The sequence below is a fragment of the Quercus suber genome, unplaced genomic scaffold (assembly GCF_002906115.3).
Source record: "Quercus suber isolate HL8 unplaced genomic scaffold, Cork oak 2.0 scaffold_3B, whole genome shotgun sequence".
NCBI lineage: Eukaryota > Viridiplantae > Streptophyta > Magnoliopsida > Fagales > Fagaceae > Quercus > Quercus suber.
Window position 1 is genome coordinate 1,373,392 of NW_027071805.1, and position 11,363 is coordinate 1,384,754.

Consider the following 11,363-nt stretch of genomic DNA (forward strand, 5'->3'; position numbering starts at 1 on the left):
ATATATGTCAAAAGGCCATACATCAGTAAAACTCAACTTTTATTACATGCTTAAATATTAAACTCAATAAACCAAAGTATATATTTCAAAGACCTTATCTTGAGGCATTTAAGTTTGCAAAAGAGAGAATATTGTGGAAGTACACATTCAATAACTATGAAGATATTTCCAAATACAAATATAAAGATTCGACTTTGAAATTTAGTACTCATGTTATGTATAACATATATTAGAGCTAATAGTATGATTTATAGTTGACTAGAAGTAGTCCATGTAAGCGCATAAGCATTTTACTATTGAAACAGTGTTTAGGAAAAAAGAAGTCCTCAGAATTCAGAAAAGCTGAAATGAAATCTTGTTTGTACAAAATCAAAAGCAAACAAATCCTGAAGAATCTAATTCAACTTGGTTCTAGCTGCACTCAGCTTTCTAGACCTTGGCGTCAACTGGTGACATAGATCAAACATTTTGCCCATGGCTTTTTAAGATATGATTACCATTAGGAAATCTTATTTGAGGCTAAAATTATAATCATGTTTGCCAGGCATGTGGAGCAAAAATAAAACTTGGTAAAAGGGATTTATTCTAGAATGCATTAAAAAATAATGAAGTGCCAGCACTAGATTAATGGCTATATGGCCTACTCAGAAGACCTAATAAGGAATGATTCCTAATTAGGAAAAAACGATATTTAACAAAATCATGATTGGTGCCTGGCCAAATTTATTTAAATTCTAGAGGCATTGAGGGTACAAAAAAAAATGGGTGACTTTGGTTGAGGCCACAAATCACATGCTATTACCAATAAAATGAGTTTGTCGGCTACTTTTCTTGGCCTGGATTGGAAGACAAGTGATAAACCTTTGTGCCTAGGCTCAAGCATTTTGATTATGGCCTAGTTTTTTAGGGGAGGAAAAACATTAATCTATAATTGAGAAAGATAAAAAGAATGATAAAAGAAATTGAAGAAAATTACAACAATCAACCAAAACAATCAATAAGTTTAAGGAAACAATAATTTTCACCAATTATTTCATAAGTGTTGATGTAACATTATGTGATTGATGCTAATAAAAGTAATGTCCATAATAAGTACATGTAAAAATAATGTTGTTTCAATTGTAATTTGTCATAGTCATTAGTAATTGTGTGGAGAAAGATAGTAAACATTGTTTTGTGCTAGCATTACTGTTTGAAAGATAATTAAGGTGACTAGGGGGGATTTGTGATTCCAAAGCAAAGGACTCTCCAGCGCTAAGTGTGACCTTAGATTCCTTATAATTGTTGTTTTTGGTTTCCTAATCAAAAGCAAATGCATCAAAGTGATATAGACTATGGAGTTAATGTCCCATCCTAGCTAGAGGTCAATTTGCTTAGGTAAAACCTTTCAGCCCATCGCTTCATGTCGCTAAATGGGCTATCTAGTGGGACCTAATGGTGCGAGCACCCGCTTGACCACAAGTACGCAAAGAAAAAAAAAAAAAAAAGGAGAGAAAGAAAAAAGAAAGCCTCTTTCTCTCTTTTCTCTTTTAAATGATGATTGCAGTCATATGGAGTAGGGGCATACTTGAGCTTGCATTCAACAAGTTTCATCTTTCTTTGCTCTTCCTTTTTGAGCTTTTTCATTAATTTTTTTGGTAATATAGGTGTGACAAAAAGGAAGAGATATAGACATAAGAGGAGGGAGGGGGTGCTTGAGACCAGTTAAGGTGGGGAACATATTCATATAGAAGTTGAAGAAAATAAATAATGTACATTAGTAGATAGGCTGCGAAACAGTGTTCCTTTGCGTTGAATAAGATTAGGGATAGCCATAATTTTCCAATAAAAAAAAATTTAAGAGGGAATTGTGGCCCACAAATTTTTTGGAAGAATAGTTGGTTTGTCTAGATAGTGCTGTGGAAAAATGAAGATATATATAAACCTTGTTTTAAAAATTTTCTTTGTTTAGAATAATTATATGACTCTTGCGTTTGTGAAGTGTTGTTGAAGGATAGGAGCTTTGGTAAGGGGGTTTGGTCCCATTTGCATATGCATCTAAAAAGGGAGAGAGGTGGAATGTCATGTCCCCCCTACAATTGATCCCCATGAAGAATGTAAAGGAAATTGCATAATTGTGTCTTGTTTAACTATCTTTTTGGCCCCTCCTCCTTGCTTTCTCATCAAAGGAAAGTGGAGAAGGAACATAAGCACAGCTCTGTGTATGCCCCCACACCACCTGCTCAAATGAATCACATCTCTGTTCCATGATGGTACGTTTTGGTTAGAAGTACCTAGACATTGGTGTTAGCACCACAACCAAATTGCCACATAACTAATAATACTACTCCATTCCCTTTTTATTTATTTATTTTTTTTAATTTTCCCAAAAGTGTATACATATATCTATGTGAACTCCTAGATTCAGCATGTCAAAAATATACATACACTATACACCTTTTTGGACAATCATCATGAAAAGGCCAATACCCCAATGGACCCCTTTTTTTTTCCTTTCATGTCCATGTATACCCTTATACTCCTAGTTGCCTCAAAAAAAAAAAAAAAAAAAAAAAAAAAAAAAACTCCCATTTTTTGGGGGCAAGAACAAAGGATGGCTGATGTGTAAAATAAATAAATAATAATGCTTTCATGCAATAGGTGTCTTTTTTTTTTTTTTTAATAACTTTGATAATTACAATTGGAAAAGAATTTGAACCTGAACATCTATGTTGAAAATGCCAAAATATGTGTTACATCAATTTTTTTTTTTATTTTTTTTTTTTTTTGAGAAGCTATTTCGTTGTTCTTCGAAGCGTACATGTCTCTTATCCGTGTTTTCCCCATAGGTTAAAATTAAAAATAAAACCTCTTTCATAGTTGAAAAAAATAAACCACTTTCCATGCAAGCTCTAACTTTCAGCACCTGAGTGAACCAGCCCTGACGTTTCAATGTGCAATCCAAAGTCTTGCAACCTGACGATATTTCTGATGATGGCGACCTATTGACTATCATTTTCTTTATTAACCACGATTTATGGAAGTATGCTTAATCAGAAACCACAATCACATTCAAGGGACTTTAGGTGTGACTGTGACAAGTTAAACACCTCAACAACTTCCAGAGAATCAGATTGGATTCACCTTATCTTCAGAAAAGAATATTTGATTCAAACGAAAGGCACAAATCTATCAGGCTTCTTAGAAAGTCAACCTGATTCCTGTATATCTTGAACATGTTAATGGGTCCTTTCTGTTTGCATTTGGAAGGAATTGTTTGATGGAACTCCGCATTATTTTCACGCGAGATATAAAGTTCTTCATAGCATTTCCAAACATAAAAACATTTATGCTTTAAAAGGGATACAACACATCCTAGACCACAAAAGATTAGATGCAAAGCACACAAGCATAGTTGCTAATAGTAGCCAAAACTGCACGCCCTATGGCCCTTCCTATATTTTCTTCTTCTCATTCTCTCTAACCATGATAAAGTTCCTCATAACATTTCCAAACATATATAAACTATATGCTGCAAAATGGACACTGCCCACAAAAAGATTAGATGCAGAGCAAAGCATTGTTGCTAGCACTGTACAAGTGCACACCCAGACATACTATGGCCTGTCTTTTCATCTTTGACATCCTTCCTTTTACTTTGGCAGGTCCAACCTTCCAGCAACTGTAAAACAATCATTAATGGCCAATCATTCAAATATTGAAACATCTCCGTTCCAACTGCACGAAGCAATTACATTAGGCATGATTGGATGAAAAGCAACATCTATGCATGCCTCCTCATATGCTTTGATTTTTCTTACAAGTTTGGAGGACCTGTAATTGTAAAAGTAAATAGAACCATCTGAGGAGCCTGAAGCAAGCTTCTCCCCATCCAAGCTGAAATTGCATTTGATTGGAAATCCAGAGACACCATGGTTCTCATACCTTTTGTACTTGTCAAGCTTGAAAGGAGGACTAGAAGAGAAGATTGCAATATAATTTGCATTCGACTGAGCAACAAAAAATGGATCAAATGGGTGGCGCCTAACACAAGGACAGGTGTATGCTTCCACATAAACCTGCTAGCAAAGGAAGAAGCTTTATAAAATATCTAATCAATTATAAAAAAAATGGAATGGAATTAACATTCATTTGATCTTAAGACACCCTCCAAATCCAAAATGCATATAGCATTGTAAACACAAACACAGTATCAAAAGTACACTCATAAACCAACATTCTAAGAATCCCCAGGATCAAAATCTGTCATTAATACATGGCAGCAGTATCTCAACTATTTTGTGTATCAGACCTTATCCCAAATTTGGTATGCCTATCAGGAATAGACATCGTCAGTAGCCTAAAGAAAACAGAGACCTCTTACTTTCACCAAGCAATAAAAGTGAAAACTAAGATTCACACAGTGGAATAACATGTTGACATAAGGCTAAATTATTACTATCTTTTTACTCAACTTAAAGGACCAAAACTAGAATTTCAAATATTGAATTTTCTTTTTTAAAGGAAGAAAAAGAGTATGATTGGCACAAGACAAAAGCTTTAGTGGGTATTCATACCAATTTGACGTGGGATCTTTAGAAATTCGTCACTTATTTAGGATTCTTGATAAGTTCTAAAGGGATTCTTGAATGGGGTTTGAAATTTAAAGGTTTAGGAAGTATTAAGTAAAAAAAAGGTTAGATCTTGACTAAATCTTGGTGGAATAATAAGATAGATTGTATCTTCACTAAATCTTGAGGGAATAATAAAAAAGATTGGATCTATTGTGACTAATCCTAATGTGCAATGCCTTTTCGTAGGACAAGAATTTTAGGTGCTATATCAACCCACACTTTTAACTATCCCTACTTTTATACAGCAATATAAATTACTTGTACATGGTCCTGTATCAACTAGACTTGGGTAAACACCTACTTTGGTCCCTGAAGTTGAGAAGATTCCAATTTGGTCCGTAACATTTTAAAAGGCACAATCAAGTCCCTTCAATTATTTAAATTGTTGGCTTGTTGCAATCAAGTTCTTACATCTGTCTCACTAGTGCCAAGAGATGATGTGTCCCATTAAATAGCTGAAATGACAATACTTAGTGATGATTTCATAACTGGAAATCCACATAGACCATTTTGTTCCCCTCAAGTGTCTGAAAAGGCTTGCCTCTACCTGCTCCCCTTCTTCCTCTCCTGCCCTTCTTTATAAATTTCCAGTTGCCAAATCATCATTAAGTTATGCCATGCGATGCAGCCATGGAAGATTAATTTATTGCTACTTTGAAATTTTGTCTATTTAAGATTGTTTTATAGGGTCAATGATTGAAGTCTAATTGAAGCAAAGGTTACATGGTTTTAAGGGTCGAGTTATAAGTATTCTAGGGTTGAGATAGTTTTTAATTTGGGCTTTTATTTTACAACTTAAGGTTAGTTTTGTTTTGATAAATAACTTAGGGTTAAGGTTAGTTTGTATTTTGCGGTATAACTGTGATTTCCATAACTCTTGCACATTAAGTGTATTTTGGCAATTTAGTTGAGTTTATGAGATTCTACATATTTTATGTTTATTTGCTTTGAATGTAAGTTAGTCTTTGATTACATTACTGGGTTTTTGGTTTACTAGTCAAAATAGGAGGGCTCATGCTAGTAGTAGAAGAAAGAAGTCCTATATGTTTATGGTCAATGTAGTCAAAGAATTGGAGGAGTTGAGTAATAAAAATTGATTATTTGGTTATGAGAAGCATGTGTTACCTAGTGTGCTACTTCTCCTACTTTGTTCCTTTCTTCTCTCTTTTCTTCTTCTCTTTCTTGCAGTAGTGTTCATATAGCCCCTCAACACCATAAATTTCACTCACAGGATGAACAAATCAAAAATAAAAAGAATTATATCCTTCCTCCTTACAATGCCCGCATTTTTGAAGACATGGCGAGAACTTTGGAACATCTAAAATGTTTACTTATTCATACTCTGTTTCTTCGGGCTCGTGTTTGGGGTGTTTGGGGGTGTACAAACTGTACTGCTGTATCTGATTTTATAGTTTCTATTTCCTTTAGCTCTTGATTTTCTTGTATTTATTTCATTGTTCAAAGTGTTCACCATCGTGAACATGATGTTCAATTTTTTTCAATAAAAGCCTTATTACCTATAAAAATAAAAAAATAAAAAATAAAAACTCCAAATCAAGTGCTTCCTCTCACCTGTCAAATCCTAAAACCTCAAGCACTTTATCTACTAAATAACCATCAAATAACTAATCAAACCAAAATTTGATTGCTAAACACAAATGTTGTCCAAAATTTTCTAGTTACTTGTTTGCTTCAAGAGAAATAGTATTCTTGCCCTCATTTCTCCATTTTATCAAACTCTGGTGAAATTTGAGCCTGACCTTTTCTTCTACAAATCTAAAGCCTAGATCCACAAATTTCCATGAGCTTAGACCCACTACAGGCACATGAGTACACATTTTCTAAATTTGTCCTACATCACCATATCAATTATTTAACGTGATATCGCTATCTATTGGCATTATTAATGTAGATGAAAGGACTTGATTGTGACAAATTAAATCATTTAGGGGACTTACCAATGTATTATAAATTTCAAGGACTAAAGTGTCTGCCCATTAGACTCTCAGTGGGCAAAAAAAATGTTTTGCTGACTATGCCCAATGGCCTTGGTCATTAATCCTTGCTAAAATTACAAATTTCTATTGTGAAGGAAAAACAAAGTGTTTGTTAAGCAGCCAACATGTCAGATACCTCTTCAAAGGAAAGAAAAAGCAGTGTCAGTTCTGACATGAGAGTGAATTCTATTTAAAAAGTGTTTTGCTAAAAAGCTTCCATTAATTCAAACCATTATCAAATATCAAAAGCATGAAAACTATACTAATATCAATACTAAAAGCACCATGGAGCATATCATCAAAATCAATTCATTTAAGTCAATGACTCACCAATTGCTACAGTACAAAATTTTCTTTGAGATTAACAAAACAAAAACACCCTGCAATTTTTTAGCATCATTATAAAGATCACATCCTACCAGTGACTGAGAACAAGAATAAATGAAAACATAGAAGTTCAAATAAGAGAAAATCGCCCAAAAGGGAAATAAACTCATGGGTGGATAAAATTTCATACTGGATCTTTTACCAACTCAAACTTTGAATAGACTTTCTAGCTGATATGAATTTTTCTAAATACATTGTATTTTTTTTTTCCTTCCCCTTTTTGGCACTACCGATGTGTACTTCCCATGTACTACAACTGCGCCCTCTTTGCTCTTTTCAAATGAAATCATTGACTTGTAAAAAGAAATTGTTACCTATACACAAAAGAATCATACTGGATTATACCCAACAAATTGATATGCTTGGCAAGGCTTTAAGGACATTCTGAGCAAGATATGAAGTTAATTAAATGGATAACAGTACTTATGAGTATGGCAAAAGATATATTTCAACAAGTTTCAATAAGTTAAATTCCAAAATTAAGTTAAGTGGGTTATATAGTAAGCAATAAATGAACACAGTTTTGGGATAAAAGAGTTATGATCCACTCCACAATGCCTCTGTCACTTCCATTAAGCAATGGAACGGCGAATCAATGATTCCAACAAGATGAGAAAGAAACTCCCACCGACAGTTTAGGAGGAAAATGTTGAGTTACTCACTTACCTGATTAGAAAGCGGAACCTGTCGCGAGACATCCCAAACAATAATAGAATTTTCACTGACATTGCTTCTAGAAACATCACTAGAAGAGATAAACTGCCTTCCATTGATGGCAAATTCAACATCAAGGATCGAGCCTAGACTTCGTATATATTCATGGACCACCTTGCTAGTCCTAATATCCCATAATCTAAGATGACCCTTCGCTCCCCCAGAAAGGAAGAGGTTGCAGTTGTCAGGATGGAACTTTATGACGCCAACAACTTGATCCTCCATGAAAACCTGAGTCTCTATTCCCTTTTCAATATCAACTAACCTTGATGAACAATCGTATCCACAAGAAAGCACGGATAATCCTTGTTGCGACCACCTCACATCTTTTACTGCTGCATTGTGGAAGCTTAACACACGCACTTTCTTCTGATCTCTGCTCCATACATTCCATATACAGATTGTGTGATCCATCCCAGCGGAAGCAAGAAGATGGGCTGTAGACTAACTCTATTCAACAGATCAATGAGGCAAGCAATATATACAATAAGCATAAATATTACTCAATATTGTTATTAAATATTGTAGTAGACACATTTCAACTCAAAATAAATTAAAATTACAAATTACTTGATAAAATTACCTGCAAATAATGATAACTTCAAACTATAGGGTACAATAACAATACAAAATAGGGCAAGTATTAAATCAACAACTTGTTAACAAAAAGAACTTACCATGACTTGGTGACCAATGTATAGCATTGACAGCCTTTGAATGGCCACGTAGAGCTATTGTTAGCCTCTCAGATATTCGGCCTAGCCATGCACGATCCTCTCTTTGATGTCTCAGTGATGACATAATATCATGTGGTATACTTGAATCTGAAATACTCCCAAAAACTGAGAACAATAACAAAACAGCTTAGACTAGCAAAAGTAACATATTTCCATCAATGATAAAGAAATTCATCTAAATGCAAGTTTACCCCTTAACACTGAATGCAATAAACACCTAAAACAATATAAATATTTAGTATACTTATGTGAAACACATGATATAGACCTTGATTAATTAGTGATAGCAAATAATATGACATGTGAGAAGTATTAACCCAAATACTATGAAAGAGGCCAATAAGTACAAGTTTGGTTCCATGTCTTGATTTGTGCATATAACACCATGCTATATAAAGACAGATCTCCATAAGCCATGTCAACAGAAATGACCAAATCCATAATGACTGAAAGTGGCAGTACACTTTCAGTTACTCTCTCATTTTGAAGTTTACACCATTGGACAATAGCAGACAGGTGCAGTAATTTAGCTCATGATTCAAAAAGTTAATAATTTTGAACTTAAAAGAAAGCAAAGATTAAAGTATAACGGATTGTGATCCTCTAAAATTCCTATGGTAACTCTGCTATCGAGTTCTTAAAATCCTAGGCATTCATTGTTAAATGAATGATTTCAATTTTTCCACATCAACGTATTCAAACAATTAACACCATTTCGGCATCTATTTAAGTTATTGATGGTGTGACAGAATTCAAACCACTCATTTACCAAAAAAAATTTAGAACTTCATTTATCCTCGAAGCATATAGGAGCTTTTATTTTTTGCTTAAGTTCTGGAAATTTGACTCTTTGAGCACTTGACTAGTCTATAAGACCATCATAATTACTAAAACGACTTTGGTTACCAAAAGGGCAGGCAGGAATTCGAACTCAGACCACATGCTTAGAGATGACCAACTAACAATCAATAGGTCTTCCAAAAATTTTACGTTACTACTTCACTTAGTATTAAGTTACAAACACAGCTCATACCCTGTATTCCCAAAAAGAAAATGTGTAACTTTTTTTATTTATAAGATGACGTTGAACCTCACCAGCGCAGGGCCCTCGACCCTTGCTGAGTAACCACGCATACAGGATCCCACCCACCAGAACCATGTATCAGTTAATCCAAGTGAACTCCTAGTGGGGATCGAACCCAGGATGTCTAGGTCTTGCAAACTTACAAGTTACAAGCAATTTTCACAAAAAATTCCATTATACCTAAATCATGGCCCAACCGTATAGCATTGCTCACTTGAAATGGTACTATTATTAATCAATAGGTACAAAAACTATCATCTTTTAAGCGCATTTGGACATTCGAATTTCGAGTATAGTTTTTCCCCCCAAATATATATATATATATATATGACAGTGATATAGGAAATTAACCTTCAGCTTTTAAATAGTTTCATAGAATATATTTAGCACCAAAAAATAATCTTATTACTGTGGTATCATTTCTTGATCATTATCATTTAATCAATATAAAAGTTATCATTTTGCAATGTAAAACAATTAATTATAGCTATCCACACTAATAATCAAAGAAATTAATTCCTTTCAAATTAACCATAAACTATATAGAGCATTTGTAATGTACATACTAAACCACAAAATATTTTATAATTAACACTGATTTAAGATCAATTTATCACAGTAAACTAAAAAAGGTAGAAAGCAAGTACCAGAGGCAGAGGATGATGTGGGGGTGGAAGATGGGTTCGGGTTCGGGTTCGGGTCGGAAACCCTAGGAGACGAACCGAAGAGTGCACGTTCTCTTTTGGAGACGTATCTGCCAGGAACCGGAGCTTCGGTTTGGAGGTTCGGATTCGGGTTGGGGCTGGGGCTGTGGCGAGGAGGCATATAATAAGGTGGTTTGAGACTGGTACTTGTCGTGATAGTGGAATACGGGTTATCGGGTTTGGGTCGCTTCGAAGAAGGGAGTGGCAGGATTTGATGCTTGGTTTCGGGTTTTTCTTCGACTTCGTCATCGTCATCTGAAGCAGTGGAATATGCATTGTGAAGAAGGTCCATCGCTTATCGGGATTTCACAGATTTCTCTCTCTCCCTTTCTCTCTCTCTCCCTATGGCTCCTTTCTAAAGAATCGTTTTTGTGGTCAAATTAATTGGACACGGCCCAGTATGATGGGCCGTAAGACCTCAAACCCAACACTCTCGACTGGTGTTTGGGCTTGATTGCGATCATGTAAATAACAAAACCTAGCAAGGTTAACCATACTCTAAGTTCCAGTTTATTTAGCTGAAATTTGAAACTTTTCATTAAAAGTGTTGAAAAAAAAGGTTCCGGTTGGATTGATTTGGCTTAAAATTAATTTATTTTCAACCAACTCTACTATACTCCTTTTTACTTCCCTTCTACTTCCCTTCTACTTCTCCTCAATCCAAATAGAAAAATTAATTAAATAGTATAATGAGATCTATGAATAGTATAATAATAAAATAAAATAAAATAAAAACTAAAAACTCAAATAAGCTAAACTTTTCATCACATCTTAAACAAACTCTAAGTTTTGTTATTACAAACTTACAACTTTATTCAAGTAACTTTTTTTCTCCCAAAAATTATGCTCATTCCTCAGTAGTTACTTAGGGAGTGTTTGGTTTAACTATTTTCATCACCTATTACTTAGTTTTCATCACTCATTTTCCAAATTTTGTGGGCCTCATAGCAAATTTCTTTGTTTGGATTAGTTTCCTAATTCAATTCTCAAAAAATTGAGTTTGAGTTATGGAAGTTGAAAACAAGTTTTTGATATTTTCAAGTTATGAAAAACGAGTAACAGTGGCATTATTGTAAATACATGCATCTTTGTGAGACCTGCGTCAAGGACATGTCTACGTCAAGTCA

At 34.3% G+C, this 11,363-nt stretch overlaps 1 protein-coding gene across 3 annotated transcripts; it reads right to left on the minus strand.

Annotated features, from left to right (window-relative positions):
- Positions 1-3,286: 3,286 nt before the first annotated feature.
- On the minus strand, positions 3,287-10,588 carry LOC112024714 (uncharacterized). 3 transcript variants are annotated; one of them, XM_024057347.2, is made up of 5 exons: positions 10,180-10,588; positions 8,389-8,553; positions 7,664-8,148; positions 3,925-4,058; positions 3,287-3,661 (listed from the first exon to the last, which is right to left on the minus strand). In XM_024057347.2, the coding sequence occupies exons 1-5, from the start codon at positions 10,526-10,528 to the stop codon at positions 3,541-3,543; spliced, it is 1,254 nt and encodes a 417-aa protein (XP_023913115.1). In that variant the 5' UTR covers positions 10,529-10,588; the 3' UTR covers positions 3,287-3,540. The 3 variants fall into 3 exon arrangements, with proteins under 3 accessions (XP_023913115.1, XP_023913114.1, XP_023913113.1); XM_024057346.2 differs by having other exon boundaries at positions 3,545-3,813; XM_024057345.2 differs by having other exon boundaries at positions 3,545-4,058.
- Positions 10,589-11,363: the final 775 nt, after the last annotated feature.

What these genes read in the sequence shown, in the direction of transcription:
- LOC112024714 (XM_024057345.2), bottom strand. Translation starts at nt 10,528, where the DNA reads ATGGACCTTCTTCACAATGCATATTCCACTGCTTCAGATGACGATGAC. An exon ending in ACATTGGTCACCAAGTCATG is followed by an intron (nt 8,149 to 8,388) that starts GTAAGTTCTTTT and finishes GTTAGTCTACAG; the next exon opens with CCCATCTTCTTGCTTCCGCT. An exon ending in AGGTTCCGCTTTCTAATCAG is followed by an intron (nt 4,059 to 7,663) that starts GTAAGTGAGTAA and finishes CTTTGCTAGCAG; the next exon opens with GTTTATGTGGAAGCATACAC.